Below are 24,279 nucleotides of genomic sequence, written 5' to 3' on the forward strand. Positions count from 1 at the left end.
ATTGCATATGGTCTGTAAGGTAGTTCTGTTCAAGCATCTTCTTTGATCAGTTCTGGATTATCCTGAACATCTAAACCAGGGATAAACAATTTAGGACCCTCTACAAGATGTGACTCACATGTCCCATAATCCCTTATCATAATCATGTTGGCAGTGTGTTTTATTGGTGTTAAAGTCCAACTGCAAATGTTTTAAAACAGCAGTCTGCAGTGAATATGTTTGAAAGTATGAATGTGTATGAGAGAGAAGGATAATTACTCTCTTCCTTTTATAATAGTTAATTGGTGTGACAGCAGCCATTTTATAAGTATTTTTATACAAAATCAGCTTTTCTCATACAGCTGGACAAACCATTCCATTATGTGCTTTATGAATCACTCTTCAGAATCTCCTATTTAAAATGACAAGATAGTCTTAGCCGTTGAAGAATTGGCATGGTTCCTTCACAGTTCCTTCAGTCTTCTAAACGTGCTGCTTCTTTGAATACTACAGCTTGGATGTCCTTCTGACCACAGGGTTCAAAGTGGGGTTAAAAAAGAATTCCTAAGAGAGGCAGTTATATATTATAACTGATTGCTTATTTGAGATCTTCATATTGAGGGGGTTTTCTAATTGCAGCGCAGCAAATAAGCATGGCTAGAGGATAATTTCCTTCCTTCCGTTATTTGCGAACTGCTGATGGTTTGAGATACATCCAGAACAGATAAGCAAACACTATTACTATCAAATTAAAAATAGCCAGCTTTTCCCTTGATGCCAGAATAAAATTAACGTTGATGTTAGTCTGGCTTCCCAAAGAAGAATATTGCATAGTTTTTACTACCACACTTGAAACACATGTCTCTCACTTTATGCAAACTTGTGGTGGACACTTTTGGTGGGGTCCAAGAGAAGAACTTTTTCTGCCTTGGCCTCCGCCCTTTGGAACATCTTGCCACCAGAGGTGAGATCTGCCCCCTCTCTCCTGACCGACAAGAAAAGCCTTAAAACCTGGCTATGCCAGCTGGCATGGGACCTTGAAGGAGTAGCTCTAGGCTAGGGGTGGCTGGTACAGTAACAGTGAAGGCACCACTTGCTGCTCCCCTCCAAACCCGTGATTGTTTTAAATTTTAATCCTCTGCCATTTTAATTTACTTTTATATTTATAATTGTTTTATGTCTGTTTTTTTATACCTTGTAGGCCGCCAGAGTTCTCTCAAACAATGAGATGGGTTGCATACAAATGTAATAAATAAATAATAAATAAAATAAAATAGTGTTCCATCCAGCTGCTGTATCCTTGAAAATCAACCAATGCATATAATAAATTTTAGTTGTGTTGAGAGAGGATTTATTTATTTGTAAGTTTTATAAGACTGTCTAATTCAAACAGTGTGACTCTGGGTAGGCTACCAAATAAACAATAAAGAAAGAAAAAATAAGAAAAAAAGAACACCTTATAATAATAAATGGACAATATATAAATGTAAAATGGTGATGAATCATAACAAAACAATCATGGGGGAAGAGGCAGGTCTTAACAGTTTTCCTAAAGGCAAGAAGAGTTGGGAATTGCATAGTGGTGGTGGTGGTGTGGTGGTGAAAGCAGTGCAACAACATAAAAAATATGCTTCCTTGGTTGCATAATATAATGGCAAGGTTTAAAAGAAGACTCTTGGAGCACACAGACTTAATATAGGCATTTTCTCCATAATTGGGAATTACTGGGTTTGGTGAACCCAACCATGATTGATCCAAAGCAGCATTGATTAAGATACGATTAAGATGTCATTGGCGACATACCTGCTTTTCAAAGAGAAATTTAATCTCATCTGGGCTATGACATTTATTTGAGCAGACACAAGGTTTCTGTCTTTTGTATTTGGCTTGTTAAAAAAATACTAATTGGTGTTTAGTAATTCAGTGTAAAAGTATAAGACAGTCTGATGTTAGTCTACACACATTTAGGAATGAAACCAATCAGAAAAAGTAAGTGACCATCATGTAAAGATGTATGAATATAAGCAAATATTTCCAGGAAGGTGAGATTAACCGTTCTACAGTTCAATAGTTTAAGTGGTATGGGGAAGCTTTATATAAAGATACAAATCATGAATATTTACTGCATGTCAAGCTGTTCTCCAGCTGAATGGTAAACATATACTACTGGAGCAGTTCAGTTTAGCTTATGATCAAAGATCAGTACAAGTAACGCACAAACAAGATATAGGACAGGTGAAAATACATTAACATAATGACCTAACTAGCATCTAATAAGTGAGTTCCAAGATACAGCCTATGTTAAATTGTTTTGCAAAGTTTAAAATTATATTAAATATAACACCTAAAATTGCAGCCAGATAATGAGCAAATATTTAAGATAGGGTTAAAATGCATTTTTAGAATGGGCTAACTAGCATCTAATAAGTAAAATCCAAGCTACAGCCTCTATTAGTTTATAATATAAGCAGTAAAATCACTAAATATAAAGCATCTAAAATTTACAGCAAAGTAAAAGCATCTATAATTATTAAGTAACAACAAAGTGATAACAAATTATAGTTACAGGATATGTACTACAGCAGGAGTCCCCCCCCCAGGCACGGGCAGTCCAGGTGAGCAAAACTGCACATGTGCGGGATCTAGGTTGGGTTCTCTTCTCTCTCTCCTCCCCCCTCCCCCCGTCCCGGGTGCCAAAAATGTTGGAGACTGCTACACTATATGATGCTGGCCCATCAGGGTTCAATGGATCCTTTGCTTCAGAGTTTGTTTTGCCTGTTCATATTCTATCTTAAGGGCTTACTTGAAAAGGTTGAATTCAGCAACTTTGATCCATGCACGGTAGATTGAAAGTTGTCCAGAAAAATTAATGATGCTAAGCCTAGAGGAAAGTTTATAGAAGCCAGACACTTTTATCATACCTATCTCTAATTGTACATGTGTTTTTGAGACACAATGTTCTGTTGCTAGGGTATATTGATAGATACCGAATTTTTTATACATGTGGATTTTATTGTGATGTTTTAATCAGTGAGTTATTGTTGTTTTGGATGTGATTGCTGTCATGTGTTGTACATGATTCAGAGATTTGTAGATAGGCTGGAAATTAGTTTTGTCACACTCCAAAAGTGCGGGAAAATTAATTAATTAAGAAATCAAGGCATACCTATAGGCACATTGTACTTGTATAGAAAACAATGGAAAGCCAGGGTTTTGAATTGTATTTCTGGTCATTCTGCTTTATCATATACTGCAAAAAAGATATTCATATGCTTGTATTTAACCATAGCGTCTTATGGTCTGTTTGTTGGAATAAAAGTAGTTTTATTGAGCAATGGCCAATTTTAGGCATCTTTCCTTTCTCCTTTCATTTTCTTCTTCTTCTAGTGTGTTATTGCATTTCACATTGGAACAATTGTGATTTCTGGAATACCTGAAAATACAAATTTTCCAGAACTATTTTTTCTTTTGATATTTTCATTTTTCTTACTGTTTAGGCAATAAAAGAATTCTAATGGGAGCACTGTTCTGAAATTCGGTTTTGCTGGATGCCATTATGGGTGAGTTCCTGAAGTTACTAGGGTTTCAAACATGTGCCTGAGAATGTAATAATCCAATACTGAATTTTAATAATAGTAAATGATGAGTAATATTAAAACTCCATGTAAGTTTTTAAAATCACATTATTGTATGAATATAATAAAATACAGTTGTTGCTGAAGTAAAATATAAATGAAGGAACACTACCAATATTACTATCTAGTTGTTGATATTATGAATGCTCTTAAAGTTACAGTGCATACTATCTTTATTCTACTTATGTTTCTTAATTGGTTGGTTTTTTTATGATTTTTAAAAACTTAGTTTGAAAATTACATTTCTTGTTTCATTTTTATTTAAATAGATGAACAGCAAGCTTTGAATTCAATCATGCAGGATTTGGCAGTTCTTCATAAGGCAAGTCGTCCTGCTTTGCCACTTCAAGAAATGGGAAAGGGAAAGTTAACTTCACCCAAAAAACAGGTAATCATATAATGTGTTTGCCCAGCACAGTGAAGAAATCTTGCCTATATTATAATTTGTACATTGATTTGTGATACATACATTTTAGAAATTGAAATGAAACAGTTTTAAAATTACACAACAGATTTTAAACATAGGTGCTTCAAATGACTGGATAAAATTCACATATAATTCTTGCTTCCAGATACGTATTTTTATAAGCTTGTGGAAAAGACATCTTTATCAATGTCACTGACCACAATAAATAAGTTTGTATAATTCTCTTACAGAATGATGTACGAGTCAAATTTGAACATCGAGGAGAAAAAAGGTAAACAGTAATTTAAGCAAATTTCTGTTATTTTCTGAATATGAGAACTTTTTTTAAAAAATGTCACTGTTTCATTAGTTTATAGAATCTTGACTTAATTTAAAACTACCTAATCAACATCAATGTTTGAAAACATAAGCAAACGTTTTTTAAAAAGTCCTGTACAGGTTATGGTTGCAATTGGTTCAGGAACTTCTATCACTTAAACAATGAAGTCATAAGATGCAACGTTACATAACTACATTGTTCAGCAAGGTCCAGCAACCCCATTAACTGTCTTAACCCCAGGACTATGTGGGTCACTAAGTGAGAAGAGTCAGGAGTCCCAGGCCAGCAGGTGGAATGGGGGATACCGTGGGCGGAGGCTCCGAAGTGCAGGCAGATGGGCAGGAGATGTGGAGGACAGGGAAATGGCACAGGCAAGTACCCTAGAGTGCGGATTAGCATGCTGCAAATAGATGCTATGGAACACAGGCAAATGATGGGGAAGAGTGTTGCAGGCAGGCCAAACAGAATGTGGGTGGATGTCACTGGGTGCCAGGGATGTCCCGGAAGCAGGCATTACAGAATGCAGCCAGGTAAAAAAGTGGCAAGAGTGACCTTTGACTTCTATTCAGGCTCCCCATTAGCTTTGCTTCAGGGAAGCTGGCAGGGAATGTTGTAAATCATGATCATGTGACGTTGGGGATGCTGCAAAGACTGGAATTCTGAGGACTTGGCGTTAAGTCCCCTTGTTCAGCACTGTTATAATTTTGAACAGTCACTGAGCTAGTGTCATAACCCAACAACTACCTATAAATTTATGAGGATTTTTTTATTTTGAATTTCTGTTCAAAGAATAGATGAAATAATATACCATATTGTAATGTTTAGGTTTTTATTTCAGTCCAAGATAGCTAAATAGCTAGAGTCTAGACAGACAGACACAGACATTCAGACAGTGTTTTTAGGATGGTTACGTAAGGTTACATAATTGGCCTACTCAGCCATTTACTTAATAGATAACCTCAAACTACAGATACAGCAGAAATGTGGTAAGCTTCTGGTTATTTTGGCAAACAAATTTTAAAATGCTGGTATATTGTGTTCCATATGAAATTGTAAATCATATAGTACAAATTATTTTTAATATTTTCCTAAAAAAAATCCTAGAGCACTTGACTGAGTTAAAATGTTGCAAATTAAAGTTTAGTTTAACTTGGTTTTTCATATTATACTTGTTGGAATTCTTGAGTAGATCACTTCCTAGGATTTCTAATCCTGGGAAATATACATAGGCCTAGCAAAATAATCTTTTTACTGTCAACTAGTTCATTAGCCTCCTCTTACAAGGTGAAGAAATAAGGTACAATTTGATTAATACACTGTGCAATATTTTGAGATACTGTTATGTGTACCAGCCATAGACTAGGTACAGTTCAAGTTGAAATTTCTCCCTTTGGAAGGGAAGGATAAGGATAATAAGCCTTTATTTAGTCCTTTGTAGAGGCAAAGAAAGAAATGAGAGCTCGGTCCTCCATTATAATTGAATTCAGCTCATGTGGTTTAATTGTTGGGAGAAGTGGTTTGCCTTTTCTTTTTTTCAAGATGGCACTGAAAATAAGTTTGACTTTCATAATTACAATTTGTAACTTCTTTCATTTCTCATAAAAGTTGTATTCTACTTTATAGAATCCTACAGTTTTCTAGACCTATCAAGCTAGAAGATCTTGCATCAAAAGCTAAAGTTGCCTTTGGACAGTCCATGAATTTGTATTACAGCAATAATGAGGTAAAATAAAAAAATAGACTATTCTTTGTAATGTTGATATAGTGAGAACTTGGTGATGGAACCACTTGAAGCTCTGAAACATATTTAAGGTTTGTAATAGGTTACACTCCATGTTGTACAATTTATATTGTGGCTTTTTGTTTTCATAAAAATAATCTTTCTCATCAGGTCATGTATTGATATAATAAGATTTTCAGTGTATTTTAGGAAACAAGAAAATGAAATAAAAACATTTAATGTATCTTTATTTTTAAAGAAATGTAATACAACTCCCTTGGAAGATATGATTGGGAAGTAATAAAATGTATATTATTAAATATAAAATACCGGTATGTGAATTGGTTAGAGTTTGCAGAATATGATCACTGTGTAACTCAGAAACAACAACCTTGTCTATAATGAGATATTAAAAGTATACCATTATTAAATAATTAAACTAAATAAACAAGAGGAAGATTGAACAAAAATAACAAGCAGTTCAGCTTACCTTTTTGACTGTATTTAGCCAGAATATTAGAAATGCCATTACCTTTTAAAGTAATTTCTATAAGAGTTGGCAGAAGCTATTCATCATTATAGATTTTATCTTCTTCATACTATTTGCCATTCTAGCTATGCCCTACCCTTCTCTAAATCTGTATATTTCACTGTATATTCACTAATTCAACTAATTCAGGTTTGGCTAAGTACTATAGTTAAATCAGGAGACCTAGTCCCATCTTTGGCACAAAACCAGCTGAATGACCCTGAGCCAGTTATTCCTTCTCAACCTTAGGAAAGAGGCAGTGGCAAACCACTTCCAAAAATTCTTGCCAAGAAAACTGCAAGAATTAGTCCAAGCAGTTGCCAGGAATCAACACTGAGCTTAAGGCACAAACAAATGTTTTCTAAATGTGATGTTTGCTGCCTTGAGTTCTTTATAAAATGATAGGCAGGATCTTTAGTTTGTAAAATAGATAATTAAATTTTAAACTATAAAATGTTAATATATATGCTTATATTGAAGGTTATGTTATTTTCAGGAACTCAAATCAGGTAAAGCAAAGTTGCAGAATTAAAAAAAATAGATGATAATGATAATATTTACTAAATATTGCTTAATAGTTAAATATTAAGAAACGTTTGTTTATTTTGTATCCTGTTTTTATTATTTTTACAAATAATTTGAGGTGAACGTATCCAACACAACTTCCTTTGCCTGTTTTTCCTACCACAACAAACCAGTGAGGTGGATTGGGCTGAGAAAGAGTACAGGCCCAAAGTCACCCAGCTGACTTTCATGGCTAAGGCAGGAGATGAATTCATGGTTTGTAGCCTGATGCCTTAACAACTAGACCAAACTGGTTCTCTTAATATTTAGTATTGTTTTGGTATTGTTTATTTTTTTTTAGTATTTTAATATTGTTAGAAAGAATAGTAGAGGTAGAGGACAGGAAGGCCTGGAGGAATGATGTCCATGGGGTCACGATGGGTCAGACACGACTTTGCAACCACCACCAACAACAACAACAAGAAAGAAAAACCATCTAGACATTTGCATTGCAGTTAGAAAAACTTAGACTATTTGATTAGATTGCTCAATCCTTTTCCTTGCTCCTTTATGGAGAAAATAATAGTTGACATAATGAAAATAGCACATTTCATTAATGTGATGAAAATCAAATGTGGATTTATTTTTCTTTTACCTACTTCCCTGTATTAAGAGTCCTTAATTTATTATGCCTTGCTGAATTTCAAAAAATATAGCCATAATGAACATATGCATCTTTAACAAGTAGCTTTGGGATATGGGAAAACCTGCTTAATTTTTAGTATGGTTACATCTTTCCACTGACTACAGATCCTGCTTAGCCAAATTGTCATAATTAAATATCCTTTTTATGGTTCATTTCTACCCTTTTTCTATCATGCTGTCCCTTAGTTCTGCTAAATACTAATTATTGAAGACGGTATTGTATAGTTAATTTTCAGGCCACAAAATCTATTGTGTATATACATTATTTGTATTTAACTTGCAATTTAATCTTGTGAATTTTTCCTATGTATAGCTGGTAATTCCATTAGCTGTCCAGGATGATCTGGACAAAGCTGTGGAGCTCCTTGATCGCAGCGTTCACATGAAGAGCCTCAAGATTCTGCTTGTTGTTCATGGAAACACACAGGTGTGTTAAGGCATTGTGTAAATTTGTATATTGCTGTGACACTTTTCCTCTGTTGTTTGCCTATGACCCCTAACAGCCTGAACTCTCTGGAAAATTGCCATCTTTTCCCCTTCCTTTATGGAGGAGTCCTTTTTTGGGGGATTCTAGTTGCAGAAAGCCACAGAAGTCTTGTTTACATTAACAAGTAAATCTTTGATCAAATCTACAAGAAAGGTTTCAGTCAAAATTATTCTTTGAATAATATCTGCATGAATTCTCATTCTTTGTCTTGTAACACATTAAGTTTTGTTATTTTCATGTGTACATTATCTGTATTTGTAACTCACAAAATCCAAGTCTTTGTGTGTGTGTAATAAAATTTGATAATGATACAGTACATGTTGCATGTAATCCATGTTTTGTATGTTCACAGAATATTAATTTATTTTTTTATTTTAATTCCATTTATATAATAATAAATTGCAATCAGAAAACTCATTATATAATACCATGTTTTTGCTTTAAAGGTTACAAATATTTTTTTAATAGTTGCCTCATTAGAACAGTAGGAGAGAAAGATTATAGGCAAAGCCCAAAACAATTTAAACTATATTTCGATTGTTGATAGCTATCCTTCTTAGTGAGATGTGTGCTGAAATACTCCCAGGTATGCCAGAATCTTTATTTTCCTCTTTCTAAATAATCTCAATACATTTTAACCTTTCATTCTTGCTATCATTATAATCTTAACATTTGGAATGTGTGCACTTGGGAAATGATACTATATTATAATATCCTAGTTGAAAAGTGGAAAATTTGGGGGGGAAATCCAGTATCATCAAACTGGAATTTTGTGTTGTGGTTTTTTAAAAAGCCCTGTTCATCTGCGGTTCCATCTTCATAAAATTTGTACCAGAAGTCCTCAATCCCTCAGAGCCAAATTTGAGGACCATGGAAAGGAGAAAATTAACTCCATCCATTATCATCTCTGGATGTGGAAATGGAACGTTGGATGTCATCCATATTTATGTCAAAATGTTGCTTACTTTTATTAGGGTAGAGAGATTTTTAAAATAAATAAATAATCATACTTTTCTTTCTAGAATAACATGGATCCCTTGTCATCATTGGAAGATTTGGATAATACAGTTTTCAGAGTAACAGAAAAGAAAAAAAAGAATTCTGTAATAGGTAATAAGACTTCATATTTTAAATTTTAAACTGGTGGTTTATTTATTTATTTTTGAAACATTTACCCTTCTTTTCGTGCTGCCACAGTAATAATTTGCAAAAAGCAAGCAGTACAAATATTGCCGCACACAAAGACCAGTGATTAATGCGCGGTACGAACCTTGAATAATTGAAAACTCATAAGAACATTAAACAAGTTAAAACTAAATTCATATAATACCAGAATTATAACAAGAACAAAGTACCACACTCAGAATCTCTGATTATGGCAATACAGGTAGTTCTCAACTTGCAACAGTTCATTTAGTGACCGTTCAAAATTACAATGTCACTGAAAAAGTGACTTATAACCGTTTTTCACACTTATGACTGTAGCAACATCCACATAGTCACATGATCAAAATTCAGACACTTGGCAACTGATTCATATTTATGACAATTGCGGTGTATTGGGGACAAATGGTTACCTTTTGTGACCATCTGACAGTCAGTGGGAAAACCAGATTCACTTAACAACTGTGTTACTAACTTAATAACTGCAGTGATTCACTTAAATGTGGCAAGAAAGGTCATAAGATGGAGCAAAATTTACTTGACAAATGTCTTGGGCTCAATTGAAGTCATAAACTGAGGCTACCTTTAATTTTAGATCTTAGTTCTCTTTACAAATACGTTTTATGTGAATACCGTTAATTCACATTTCTTGAATATAGATACACAATAGGTTGGTTACACATGGGTATTTGCACTATTTGGAATTCTTATGATTCTGTATCATCAGGTGAAATATAAAGCAGAAATATTCAGATTTTTCTATGGATCTGTTTTTTTTTAAAAAAAACATTCATAAAATGATTGGGAAAAGAGAGAGAAGAAAGTTATATTTAGAGAATTGAGTAAAAATAAGCTTATTGCACATCAATTTATACATGTACTTCTCCATCCAGAAAAATTGATTTAAGTAATTCCCAGATTCTTAAACTGGACTAATAAAGAAACCTATCACAAAACCTATATTAGTTAGACACTCTTTTTACATAATGTCTATTTCTTGGTTTTGTATGTTTTACTGTTTAATATGTACACGTTTTTGATATTTGCCAATCTTGTTTGCTAACATGGAGTTCTCTTATATTTAAATGTGTTATGGTTATGTAGCTGAATTTTAACAGAACTGGAAAATGCTGCTTTAGATTCACTAAATAAGTTAAGGATTTGCTATAAGGGATTAGTTGTTTCTGTGTTTAAATATATACATCAGCCATTGTCCTTTTTTCCCTCTACAGGTTATAAAAATGCTTTTCTTTGATGTGATATAGTCTCAATTCCTATAGCTTTTTCAAATTCACTTTTTAATTCCTTTCAGGGCCTGCGCATAATTATCATACGTACACATCTAAAAGTCAACAAAATTGAAGCAAGCAAATTAATTTTGTTGGTAGCCAAAATTATTGAAGATAAAGCTACAAATTGTAAAGAGCTTTATAGAAATTGGTTAGAATCTGGTTCAGATATAGAAAATCCTTTTAAATTGCTGAGATTTCAGAACAGCTACCATGCAAAAGTTTTTTTTACCTTTACCTTTTTTTAAGAAGGGCAGATGGATTTCTGTAGGTTTTGAAATGAAAGATTTATAAGACCTGGTATGTGCACAACCAGCTGTATTCTTTTCTGTTAGCTGCCAGATTGCAGAAAGGTTGCTAGAAAGAAGTTTTAAAAGAGTCAGCCATAGCACATTAGAATATAAGTTGGTTCTAAGTGGGAAACAGTTGATTTACTGAAAATCTTGTAATCTCATTTGGTTCATTTAGTAGTATTCAAAAGAAGACAGAATACTTGGGGGGAAATGCTTTTAATCTGAGGTATCTGCCAAAGAATCTGACAATCTTTAAGCATTGTTTTGAATGATTCAAATACGTGTGATGAAAAATATAGGAAGTGTATTAAAAATTAGAAAATTATGGAAAATTAGACAACCTAGATCCATAATACGTTATTAAACTCATTTTTCTTGATATATAAAGAAACTCAAATATGGCAATTGTGTAAAAGAAGAGCTATATTTATGTAAAGGGATTAAGATGCATTTGCCTACAATAGAATATGTTGATATTGTTTATTTTTTAATCAGGAATTATTCTATTTCTCCTTGCTCTTGTTTTAACACCCTTTAAGGTTGAGTGTTTTGATGTTTCAACTGGTATGAACATTCCATAGCCATTAAAAAAATTCCAAAATAGGATCAGGATGAAAAAAAATGTAGAAATAGTGACTAATATTTTATATTTACTGTGCAATTTATGTCACTTTGTAGACTAGTATTCCACAATTTTATATTCTGTGAGGAAATTACATATATTCAGTATCAGAATTAAATATATTCAGCATGAATTAAGGGAAAAGGTATTTTTCTATAGCTGTAGTTTTATCAGGAAAAACAGCAGGACATCAAAAACCACTCTGTTGGAAAATATCAAGCAGAAGTAAGGAATATCATTTTGAAATAATGTGTGAATGAAAAAGGATGATGTTCTGAAGCATTTTTTTGAAGTGTACATTCTTCCATTTGTATCAGTGTATAAAATATATCTCCCCGACAGTTTATATACCACATAGAAAATTACTGAAATGCATAATGCATTTTATATTTGAAATTGTTCTATATTGAAGTAAAGTTGTTTGCTTACCAGCATACGTAGTTTAAAATAATAGAAAATAATCGAAAGATCAGAAGAAAAGAATATTGTTTGATTTAAAAATTAAACTAATAATTGATTCTTGATGGTAAGTTTGTTTATAATATTTTTCCATTTCTTTTAAAATTCAACAGGCTATACTCGTGACAGCAGCTCTCCTCCTCCAGGATACATTCCAGATGATCATGTGGCACGGAATGGATCATTCACTAGTATCAATAGTGAGGGCGAGTTCATTCCAGAAAGAGACTTAGTAAGCATTTTCGTTAAAGGATCTTCTACGTACTTATCTGGTAGCTTGAAGAGTTCTTTTGGGATCCCCCTTTTTCTCCTTAAATTTTGGATTAACGTTGGATTCCCCCATTCCATTTATTGATGTGGCTTGAACTAACTGAAACTTTGCAGTACATTTTTGTGCTTTTATTTCAGATGTTGGATCCGTTATCACTGAGTAGTCCTGAAAATTCTGGCTCAGGAAGTTGTCCGTCACTTGATAGCCCTTTAGATGGGTGAGAACCATATAATCTGTTTTTCTGCTGTGCTCTGCAAGTCATAGTTATATTCAGGAGGCTCTTAATTATTATGAATTTAATATTGCAATGTTTTGTATTTCTAGAGAGAACTACCCTAAGTCCCGAATGCCAAGAGCTCAGAGCTATCCTGATAACCATCAAGAATTCTCTGGTAGATAAAAACAAATGGACAATGTTTCCAATGTTATTGTTATAAAGTTTTATATTACAATGTTAAGTATCTATAGCTTCACAATATAGTGTTTGAGTTGGTGAAAGACTATGGTAGCAAATGCAGAAATGTAACTAATACAGCTATATAATCAAAGAAATATCTAACAGTTAAATCAGAAAATAGCAATCATTGCTGAGATGATAAAAAGGATCTTGATCTGGTTTTTTTTTCATTTTTAGTGGAAATATTTATAATTTCAATTTTTTCAAGGTCCTTTGGATTTATGCAACTATCTGTAAACATATGATGCTTAAACATATACAATGACTTATTGATTTAAGTCTTTGCAACCTTCACAATTGGAACTACAGTAAGAATAGATAGGCTTAAGATACAGGAGGATCTGGACAGACTCGAACACTGGGCACTATCTAACAAAATGAAATTCAATTGTGAAAAAAGTAAGGTTCTACATTTAGGCAGGAAAAATCAAATGCACAGGTATAGTATAGGTAGTACCTTGCTCAATAGTAGTCACTGTGAGAGGGATCTCGGAGTCCTAGTGGACAATCACTTAAATATGAGCCAGCAGTGTGCTGCAGCTGCCAAAAAAGCCAACACAGTGCTAGGCTGCATTAACAGAGGGATAGAATCAAGATCACATGAAGTACTAATACCACTTTACAATGCCTTGGTAAGGCCACACCTGGAATACTGCATCCAGTTTTGGTCACCACGATGTAAAAAAGATGTCGAAACTCTAAAACTTTTTTATTCAGTTTTGGCTAGTTAATGCTGTTTAATGGAATAAAGCAAAAATATTTTTTTTCAGATTATGACCTCCCAATATTTGAAAAGTTTGTCAAAGGTGGAACTTATCCTCGGTATCATATTTCATACCAACATCAAGAATACAATGATGGTGAGTTGTGGGTCACCTAACATACCTGGTTTATATTTTTCTTCAGATTTTTGGTTTGTTTTACTGCAAATTAAGAGGGCATCATTTTTGTGTATTACTTTTGAATTTATAAATCTTTTGTTTTGTCAGCAGGATCTTTTAAGGGTTGTTTTAGAACAGCACAATGAAACCTGTTACTTGTGACTACATACAGCCTGCTGCTAAGTTTTTTTTACAGTTCCAGAGCATTGATTGCATTGCCAGTAAAATACCAGTTTGGGGGCAACATAAAATTTTCATTTAGAAACACAAAATAAAATTTACAGTGGTTCTTAAGCTTTTAGGAGGCTTAATGCACCTATTCTTAGCAAAACTATCCCAGAAGCTACCAACATCCCCCTCTTCCCCTGGTCTCTTTTTCTCTTGTGCAATCACTATGTTTTAATCACCCAACAACACTCAAAATAAGGAGGAGGGGAAGTATGTTTACCAACCCAAGAATCTTTTTCACACTGTTGGGTTAGGTTTTGAAATAGTATGAGAGATGGTGCAAAGAGTTGCAGAGAAGTTGGAAAAATGCTCTCCTTCCTAAATAACACCCCTAAAATATTGCTTGTTTTACCCAGATGTGCCCTTCCATTCATGGAAGAGAATGGAAAAGATAAAGATCTAATAGGATCCACAATAAAAGAACGTCAAAATGTTTTCAAAGCTTTTCTTTGCAACTTCTAGTGGCAAGGCCTATGTTGTTCTGGAAAGTTTTCCAGCTTGTTAAGAGGAGCTTTTCAGTAGATGACAGTGAGAAGGAACGATGTACTAGAGAACCTTCTTTGCTTCCTTCTGGAGCATTTCATGAGCTGAGTTCGGTTCATGGCAGCTAATTTTAGTTCCTTGTGAATGCTGCCTTTTGTTAAATCCACTATTTAAAATAAACACCTAGGGTTTCATCAAGTGTGGTATTTAAAAGATCAGCAACGCTATTACTTTTCATAGAGCTGAAGCTATTATTTCTTACCACCAATAAAAATATTGCAGTATTACATTTTAAAACTTCCATATTTAGAAAATTGAAATCTTGTTTTCCAAGAAAATGTGCTTGCTCTGCTCCTTTACAAAAGTATCTACTTTGGTTATCATATATATTCCTTATTGTCAAGGGAGCTGTGATTGTTTATTTATGATTGCCTCTCAGGACTATAACATACATCCAGTTCTGTGTAGTGATCTTTACTGTCAATTTCATCCAGAACAATGCGCTGATAAACAGTGTACTTCATAATACAGTGGTGTTGGATTCACTTGTAATTTCTGCAGGTCGTAAAACTTTTCCAAGAGTTAGAAGGACCCAAGGAAACTGCTTACGCACTCCAGTAAGTTTCAGCCCAACTGATTATTCATTGAGCACAAGCAGTGGGAGCAGCATTTTCACTCCAGAATATGAAGATGGACGAATGCGGAGAAGAGGAAGTGATATAGAAAATCCTACCTTGACAGTAATGGACATCAGCCCTCCCAGCCGCTGTAAGGAGAACAATTCTTTCTATTTTCTTGTAATCCCTCACCTGAACTATAATTCAGTTGTTGAAATAACTAGGTTTTATACACAATTGCGAGAAAAATAAATCATCAGAGGAATGGGAGTGTGTCAGAAGAATAGATTAAAATCGGAAAATCTGACATATAGAAAGGGCTCTTGAAGTGTCTAGTCCACAGTAAGCTTTATCAGGAAATTCCTACCGTACATGTTTCTTTTACTAAGACAATAATTCTTTCTTGAAGATAGTAATAGTAGGAGGACAGAAAATAACCTGAAATCTATTCATTGTTAATATGTGTGCTTACATTTATTGAGTGTGTGAGTGTGTGTATGTATATGTACGTGTGTGTGTGTGTGTGTGTGTGTGTAAATGTTTATATTTTAAAATAAAATAACATGCTGATTTGGGAGCTTTTTTTAAGTGTCAGAAAGGTGTTGGTCTGCTTTTCCCTTGTATAGTTGAATGTATCAGATTTCTCACATTTTGTTGCAGCCCCACGTGCTCCAACTAATTGGGTACTTGGTAAACCACTTGGCCAAGGTGCATTTGGTAGAGTTTATCTATGCTATGATGCAGACACAGGACGAGAACTAGCTGTTAAACAAGTTGAGTTTGATCCTGACAGCCCAGAGACGAGTAAGGTAAGATTTTGGAAAGGAAGTGTCCTCTTTCTCTGCTTTTCTGATATGTACACATATAATGGTTAAAATAAACTGAACTTATTTTTTAGAATCATGCTTTTTTAAAAAAAAAATTAGTAAAATCAAAATAAACTGAGGAAAGTGTTACGGAACCTGAATATTACACAAATGTCACTGAAAGATTGGTGTTATTCATATGTGGAATCTGACATCATTTGGCTTTTTTCCATGGGTGGAATACTCTTTTGACATGAGTTGGTATCTTCTTGTTTAGTGGATTCCCCCCCCCCCCAATTTATCCTCCATTTCTCCCCCAAATGTTAAAGAGTCCTTTCAGAGCAAACTTTTAAGAGTCTATTGAAGGGAGGGGAATTGTCCTTCCCATTCTAGTAGTCGAAACTATTCTCATATGGAAAGAATCATAAGATTCTCCTCTTAAAAAATGAAGCCATGGAGTTAATGGAAAGGTTTAAATATGAACCTGTACAATGTATATCAATTAGGTTTCTTCTCTAAGGATTTCAAATATTCAGAAATTTCCTATCAATATAAGCTATTTATTAATAGTTTTCTTGTTACTTATGAATTGGGGTCTTTCACATGTGCCAACACACTGCACTTCAAACTCTGATGCTGTTGAGAGAAAAATGAACTGGAAAGTGCATTTTCATTACTTTGTGATATTCGAACGTGTAATTTTGGGATTCAATACTAAGAGTACAAACTAGAGAACTTATTGAAACCTACAGTATTGCCAGTAACATTTAGGAATTATATAAAATTCATATTTTGTTCAGTAATTTGATCATTGTTTTACATGAGAACAGATAATTCAAACAAGGTCCTCCGAGAACCACTGCTATGCAATTCTTTTTGCAATTTATGGGAGCATTACAAATTCTTTGATATTGTTTAAAGAGACTGAGCACTGAAGTGTTCATTTAATTATGAAAATAGTAAAGCAGCTAAAATGGGTTTGTAGTGATTGATAACAATGAGCTAGCGATAATGATTTGTAAATTAGTCAGTTTAAATTAAATTTTAAAACACACTTGAATCAAGTATTTTTGGTATGATTTAGTGCTAGAAATTTGCTCTTATTCTGATATGTTACTTTTAGGAAGTAAATGCCCTTGAATGTGAGATTCAGCTTCTGAAAAATCTGCTACATGAAAGAATTGTTCAGTATTATGGCTGCTTAAGGGACCATCCGGAAGGAACACTTTCTATATTCATGGAATATATGCCAGGGGTAAGCTGCTGACCCACAGGGACACAGTAAATTTCTGTAGTGTGTGCATGCCCATATGTGGAAATCAAGCCTGCAAATAGAGTGACGTATAAGATACTGTGTAAAAATACTGAAAAGTGCTTCTGTACTAAGTTTCTATAAATATTTTCTCCTGTTTTTCACTGGCATCTATAGGTCAACATCTCCTTGGAAATCCCAGAAAGTGTTTTTGCTATCTGCATTCTGTTCTTGACATATCTATTGTGTAACAAGATGCATATTTAATTATTGAATTTTCCCCCCACATGCGTGAAGCATCATATTAAATATTTCTACCTTAGTGAAAATAAGCATGGCTGATAGTAGGTTGTTAAGGGCATACCTGAGGCTTAAAAGAAATTAGCATGATCAAACAAAACAAATAATTTTGAGTTATTAACTATTCTTTTAAATATTATTTAAAAAGTTTGGTTCTTGTAGCTTTCTGTTATCTTTCTAGTATGAATCACAGATATACATTCCAGTAAGAATCTGGATTTAAACTTTAAATCCTATTTTCCCTAAGTTGGTGTGCTGGAAGAGAGCTATGTAAGTGAAGGTGAGATGAGAGAGATTTCCAAGACCAGTTTGTCCTAGGGGATAAGGGTCTAGGCTAGTAAGTAGGAGACTGTGAGTTCAAGTCTCACCTTAGCCATGAGAGCCAGCTGAATGACTTCGGGCCAATCATTTTCTCTTAGCCAACCTCATCTCAAAGGGTTGTTGTTGTGGGGAAAATAAGTAGGTATGTTGGATATGTTTGCTGCCCTGAGTTGCTTGTGAAAATAATAGGATACAAATAAATAAAAATAACTGCATTTGCAGATTCAAACAGTGTTTTAAGTGCTGTAATTTTTGTATGGTGGACTTGTAGAAAACTTCCGTTAAGATCTTTTACTATAGCAAGTTTCTTTCTCTCACTGTAGGGCTCAATTAAAGATCAGTTGAAGGCATATGGTGCTCTCACAGAGAATGTGACTCGGAAGTATACCCGCCAGATCCTGGAAGGAGTTCACTATTTGCACAGTAACATGATTGTACATAGAGATATTAAAGGTACTGATGGGGCATTGTTATAAATTGGCTCGGTGAATTGTAAATATTTCTTCCTAAATCTGTGAAGGGTTGGTTTCTTTTTTTTTTCTGGTATACTACTGAAAATAGCATTTTATTGAAAACCTTTCCTGCCCTTTTCCAAAACTGTTAATTGTAGATGTTATATATATAATATCGCTTAATAAAGCAGCAAGCCTGCATTCAAGACCTGAGTGATGCCATGGAAGGGATGAGCTCACGTCCTTTGCTTCAGCTCTTGCTGGGGACATGAAAGGAGTCCCCATCCGGGTGTGTTCCAGGCAACAGTGATGTCACCAGCTAATCCTTTCAAATTAATCATATTAGATATTAGATCACTGGATATTCTAGTTGTCCAATCTGAAAAAATTGAAATGGTAATATTGGTACTGCTAAACAAATCTAATAAATAATCCTAGTTATAAATAGCAACAAAATAAAGCTTCCCTTGTGAAGTTACAAGTTTTTCTCCTTCATGTTCCTCCCTCCCATTGTCCAGACTGTCAGTGTCCAGTAGCATCCTGGTGGGATGTTTGGGGAATCGATTTGATGTTAGGCGGGTCTTGAAACAACTGCACATTCTTTCCCAGGCCAGGTATCCTTGGGCATCTGGATTAATCTGGTTTTCACATATCTGGTTTCTGTCAGTGCTGTTCCCTCCCCACTTTGCCTCCTTTTACTTCCTTCTTCACTTCTTCCCCAAATCGCTATGCCCCATTCCCCCCATTGATGGCAGGATGCCAGCAGCTTTGCAGAGCATATAGCAAAGATGGCAGAGATGACAGCTGGGTGTGGGGGGGGTGGGAAGCTTTGTCCAGTTTTGGCTGCAGTATAAGTTGCAACTGTACATGAAATGGGAGCAATAAAATATTTCAAGAAAACCTTTCACATCTCCCCCCCACACACACTTTTCATGAAGATAAATAAGGGAGGAAAGGAAACACATTAGACTTGTGAGATTATATTATGGTAGCTGTTCTAAAGAAAGTAGCTTTCGGTCTGTCAGTCTCTGTTGCTTGGTCTTGCCCATCTTGTAGGGCTGATACTGATTTCTTTGTGCAATTCACGATGCAGATTTTGATCCTAAAGATCTACATAGCCTGTTGCTGAAGTACTAAGTACCAATTGGAGATGGAGGCACAAAAATGTTTTTTCACACGTTGGTACTTTGGAGCCCTTACCCTGAGAAATTCAAGTCAGCCCATTTTATTAGTTTTAGTACATTTTAAACTCCTATTTAAGATGGTATTTGAAATTAGAAAAGACCATCTTTTTATTTGTTTGCTGATGTTGAAACATATTTTTATATTGTGATTTTAATTTTGATCAGTTGTACAATGGATGGTTTACAGCAAATTACTTATTATTCACTGAGAGCCAATTGATGGCCTGAGATAAAGTTAAATAAATAACTAGTAGTCAGTGCAGGAGATCCAATGCTCATGTCGATGATTACCTGCCAACAATTGGTATATTCTGGATTAATACAAGCTTCTGAATGATCGTCAAAGGGAACCTCATGTAGGTCACATTGCAATATTCCAGATAAACGATAATGCGGGTATGAGTCACTGTTTAGACTATATTTGAGGTGTCAAAGTTTGGATTGAAGACACCTTCAGAGGAAAGATTGTCCACTGTGATTCCTTGAGGTCAGGGTTTAATTTCTTGTTTAATATTTGAGCTGTAAATAAAAGTGCATACATACAATGTTACATATGTTCATATTTATTTCAGATACTAACTGAATTATTTAGTTTGCCTATAGTATTTTTGTACATTCACTAAATTACAGTATCCATTAAAAATGTACAGGTAGTTCTCGAGTTATAATGGTACCTGCACATGAGGTGTCTCAGGGTGGGGAAGGCCATGGAGGGGGCTAGTGGGGGAACAGACCACCTGCTTAAGACCACCCAAGGCCTCCCCCTACCCCCTGGAATACCTCATGCTCCCCACAATTTCTCCCCTCCCCACCCTGCTGCGTCGGCACTTAATCTCTGCAAGAGCAGATTGGGGGGGAGGGGGGCTGAAGTCCTGCAAGATCACAGCCACCAGAAGCTTCCAGTCTCAGCTCAAAAATTGTTTGCTAGCTGACGGGAGTCTTGAAGCAATGCAATTTCACTGCCCCAAAGTCTCCTTTCGGTGTGCAAATATTTTTTTACACCAAGACTGGAAGCCTTTAGGGGAGGCTGACTGAAGCTGCCCACTGCTTCAGAAGCGGCAGGCAGCCTCACTGATCCTGTTCCTCCCTGTGCTATTACCGTTCTGCTTTTGGAGTGCAGGGAGCAGGCAAAGAAACCGTGGCAGAGAGGCTGGAGAGGAGACAGCTTGCTAGATCTTCATAAGATAAGTTTAGTTTAGTTTATTAATATTTCTATATTTCTTAATATTAATATTTCTATATTAAGTGAGTCTCCATAGGCCCTGGGCGGGGTGGGGGGAGGGAGAATAGGCAGGGCAAATGTTGCAGTGCCTCCGCGGTCATTCATAAGAGTGAACGACTGCCCTGGCGCTGCAACATTTTTAACCTCAGGACTGTCGTAAATACTGGAACTTCAGATGGTCACTAAATGAACTGCCATAAACTCAAGGATACCTATACTTATTTTGTATATGATTCTACTGGCCTTATATGATTACACAGTAATAGCTGTTAATAATCCAAAGTAGAGTTAATTTTTTGTCATTACATCATTTGTTTATATTTCTTGTAGGAGCAAATATTCTTCGTGACCCTGCAGGCAATGTTAAATTGGGTGATTTTGGTGCCAGCAAGCGCCTTCAAACAATTTGCCTTTCTGGTACAGGAATGAAGTCTGCTACAGGGACTCCATACTGGATGAGTCCAGAAGTGATTAGTGGGGAAGGATATGGAAGAAAAGCAGATATTTGGTAAGTCTTGTATTATTTTGCACCAGGAACAAATTGGAAATAATTTCTTGCACACTCTTTTGGGAGCACCTAAATGTACCCTCAATACTGCATTAAGATTAGGTCTGGGACTGATAACAGTGGAGATCAGAATTTGGTTTATGAAAATTATATACTACTTCAGGTTGAAATATCAACAATCTGGTTTCATCCCTAATTTAAGGCAAAGAAAAATGTTAAACAATACCTAGGACGTTGTCATCCGAAGTGATAGGAGAAGTTAAGAGAAAGATCTTTAATCATTGGCAATCTAGAAAGTCTCCATAAATTGACAATCTCTGCAGGTTTATCTAAGCCAAACTGAGGGAAGGCATTTACGCTAGGTAATTTTATGTGATGTCCACAGCAGTTTTATGGGGTCATCATGCGGACATTCCTTTCTCTAAACAACTTTGCCTGTGTGGTTTTAGACACTAGAAAATGTTGGCCATGGCATTTTATAAGAAAGTCCATTAGTCACACTTGTTACCCCAGTTTTACTTCATTATCTAGGTGAGTCTGCTTTCTTTTATAGTTTTTCATTACTGGCTGGAACAAACTTCAGGTTGCAAAATCCTTATGCCTTATGAGACTTGTAACTTGAAGAAAGAAGTGACATAGCCTTGCAGTTATCACCTTAAAGAAAATAGGGTGATATGGTGTTACTAAAAAAAATTCAGACATAAACGTTCTTATTATCTTGCAGTGTTTTTTCTACTATAAATTCTGAAGAAGCTATTTTTATGGCATGTGTTCAGTAATGAAATTATATTTCAGTCATTGGAGCTTTAGAGGAAACTCAAAAGTAGAGTGGTCAGTATTTAAACTAAGTGCAGCTTTCTCTGATTTTCAAAAAAACAGAATAATTGTTACAAATTGAAAATGAGTAAATTCATCTAGATGAAAAACAGAACAATTGTGCTAGTATAAGATTGGATCTAATTGTTTGGTGAGTGGAATTTTGTTCCTAACAATGTTCTAGTGCAGTATGAAGGAGAGAATTTTTTTTAAAAAGAAAATCCTGCTTATTTCTGTGTTGTGTTTATTCCTGCAGTTCTGGAAGATAGGAACAGGAGAGGGATGAATGTTCTGGGCATTGCAATGAAAACAATAAATTGGTTGAATCACCTCACTTTTGTTTTCCCCGTCCCCTTCTTCCAGTAGAAATATATGAACTTGGTAATATTGAAAAAGCAAATCTGTCTCTACTCAAATGAAATATTAAGCTTATGTAGAAATGTAAAAAACTTGATTTTAATTTGCTTTTCATTCTTACTTGTTGCAGGAGTGTAGGTTGTACAGTTGTTGAAATGCTCACTGAGAAGCCACCCTGGGCAGAATTTGAAGCAATGGCTGCCATTTTTAAAATTGCCACACAGCCTACCAATCCCCAGCTGCCACCTCACGTCTCAGACCACGGTCGGGATTTTCTAAAGCGGATATTTATTGAGGCTAAGTTGCGACCATCTGCAGATGAACTGCTGAGACATACATTTGCACATTATCACTGATGGCCTGCCTCAATCCCTCTCACCTACTGCATTTTTTACTGCACTTTTTTTTATACAGAGTTGAAAAAAGACAAGGGAGAAGTTATTTCTCTTGATTCTTTCTTTCATATAAAATTGTTAAGATCTCTCTGCATATTTAGAATGCAGATTTTTCCCATTTAGAATCTCCTTTGTTTCAGTAATGTACTGATGTGGTTTGCATAAAGCACTTTAGTACATATTCATTCCTTATTTAAGGGGGTAAAGAATTTATTTGGACCATCAGGAATCATGTATAAGGTTTTCCCCATCTCTATTCCCTGGCAAGCACTGCTAATTAACTCCCAAGGCTGGGAAGGTATACATGTCACTAGCAGATTCAGAAAAACAGTATATATCCAGTGGTTGCAGTGTATAAATAAATAACAAAGAACTCTCAATTGTATTTGAGCTTTGAAATAAGTTTCATCTGTGATTCTGGAAATTCATTTAGAAGCTAGAATCTCAGGTTGCGGAGCAAGGTACATTTTAGAAAATAAACCATCATATTAGCACAAAAATGTAAACCAAATAAGTGTTTTCTGCTTTGAAGATAAGAATCCTGTTGTTTAATAGTGCTAGTGCATTAATGTTGTATATCCAGAATCAGAGATAAACAGATTGATGTAGTGTCAGACTTCTCTAAAGTTAAAAAACATGTCCACATATCATGCAACAAACTGATTTTCAGGGTTAGAAACAGTTGATCTGTGAGGAGTCACCAATGGGTAGAATGAAGTTTATTTCATGCAACATAATTCTGTTCATATTCATTATGAATACGTTCCATATTGTTTCTTCTGTCCCAATTACTCTTCTGGTCCCCTAAAATATTTTATAAGGTCTCTACTCTTGAGTTTTATCATAAAGATCTTAAGGTAGAAAGGGCAACAGTGTCAAAAATTTAGTTTCTCCTTCTGTTGCTGAACTGAATTCTGTGTCTCAGATGCATATTTTATTTATCAAACGTTATTTGCATAATCTGACTAATTTGCACTGTGTTGACTATAGAATTAACTTTGTGGATTGCAAATGCCTTATTAATTTGCATTGAAAAAGCAAGTTCGGTAGAATGAGATCTGGAAGCTCCCATGTGTATCTATACCATATAATTCAGTTCCAGCTGAAGACAAAGGAATATGTAATACAGAAAGAAAAGAAAGTAATTTTTCTGTCCCAATTGTTTTTTATTTATTTATTTAGATGTTTTACTTTGATTTAAATAATAATAAAGGAATAATCAGACTGGGGATTATTATCCCAATTTTTTCAACCCACATTGGACAACTTAATACAATAGAATGCAATATCATGAGAAACTGTAGAATGTGTGCTTGCTGATTGCCCCTTTAGGATATGTATATCACCAAACAATAAAAGTAACTGGAAAATGGGAAAGATGCTTCCATTTTCCCGAAGTGGTGTTGCTAAACATTACTATTAGTTGTTTTCTAGGCTTTCTGAAAAATGCCTAAAGGAAGTCAAACTATATGAAGATAATAGATACCATAATGATGCTATTAACCCTGACCAACAATTACATATAAAATGTAAGTTACATAAATATGAATCATAAATCACCTATACAACAACATAAAGCTGTATACATGATTTATGA

General features: G+C 34.8%; 1 protein-coding gene across 4 annotated transcripts in view; it reads left to right on the top strand.

Annotated features, from left to right (window-relative positions):
- MAP3K2 (mitogen-activated protein kinase kinase kinase 2) overlaps positions 1-23,911 on the top strand; it is a 32,929-nt gene extending 9,018 nt beyond the window's left edge. For 2 of the 4 annotated variants that reach the window (XM_081314153.1, XM_081314152.1), the window contains exons 2-17: positions 3,477-3,539; positions 3,884-4,002; positions 4,272-4,312; positions 5,984-6,083; positions 8,132-8,245; positions 9,328-9,415; positions 12,246-12,364; positions 12,541-12,620; positions 12,728-12,795; positions 13,631-13,720; positions 15,014-15,220; positions 15,730-15,878; positions 16,999-17,130; positions 18,072-18,201; positions 20,937-21,114; positions 22,418-23,911. In XM_081314153.1, coding sequence (XP_081170279.1) covers positions 3,536-3,539; positions 3,884-4,002; positions 4,272-4,312; positions 5,984-6,083; positions 8,132-8,245; positions 9,328-9,415; positions 12,246-12,364; positions 12,541-12,620; positions 12,728-12,795; positions 13,631-13,720; positions 15,014-15,220; positions 15,730-15,878; positions 16,999-17,130; positions 18,072-18,201; positions 20,937-21,114; positions 22,418-22,643 — 1,845 coding nt within the window. In that variant the 5' untranslated portion in view covers positions 3,477-3,535 and the 3' untranslated portion in view covers positions 22,644-23,911. Of the gene's footprint in view, positions 1-3,476; positions 3,540-3,883; positions 4,003-4,271; positions 4,313-5,983; positions 6,084-7,316; positions 7,390-8,131; positions 8,246-9,327; positions 9,416-12,245; positions 12,365-12,540; positions 12,621-12,727; positions 12,796-13,630; positions 13,721-15,013; positions 15,221-15,729; positions 15,879-16,998; positions 17,131-18,071; positions 18,202-20,936; positions 21,115-22,186; positions 22,271-22,417 lie in introns of those variants that run through there. The other 2 variants (XM_081314154.1, XM_081314155.1) reach the window with 2 other exon arrangements.
- Positions 23,912-24,279: the final 368 nt, after the last annotated feature.

Source organism: Vipera berus (genome assembly GCF_964194415.1).
Source record: "Vipera berus genome assembly, chromosome: 1".
Taxonomy (NCBI): Eukaryota; Metazoa; Chordata; class Lepidosauria; order Squamata; family Viperidae; genus Vipera; species Vipera berus.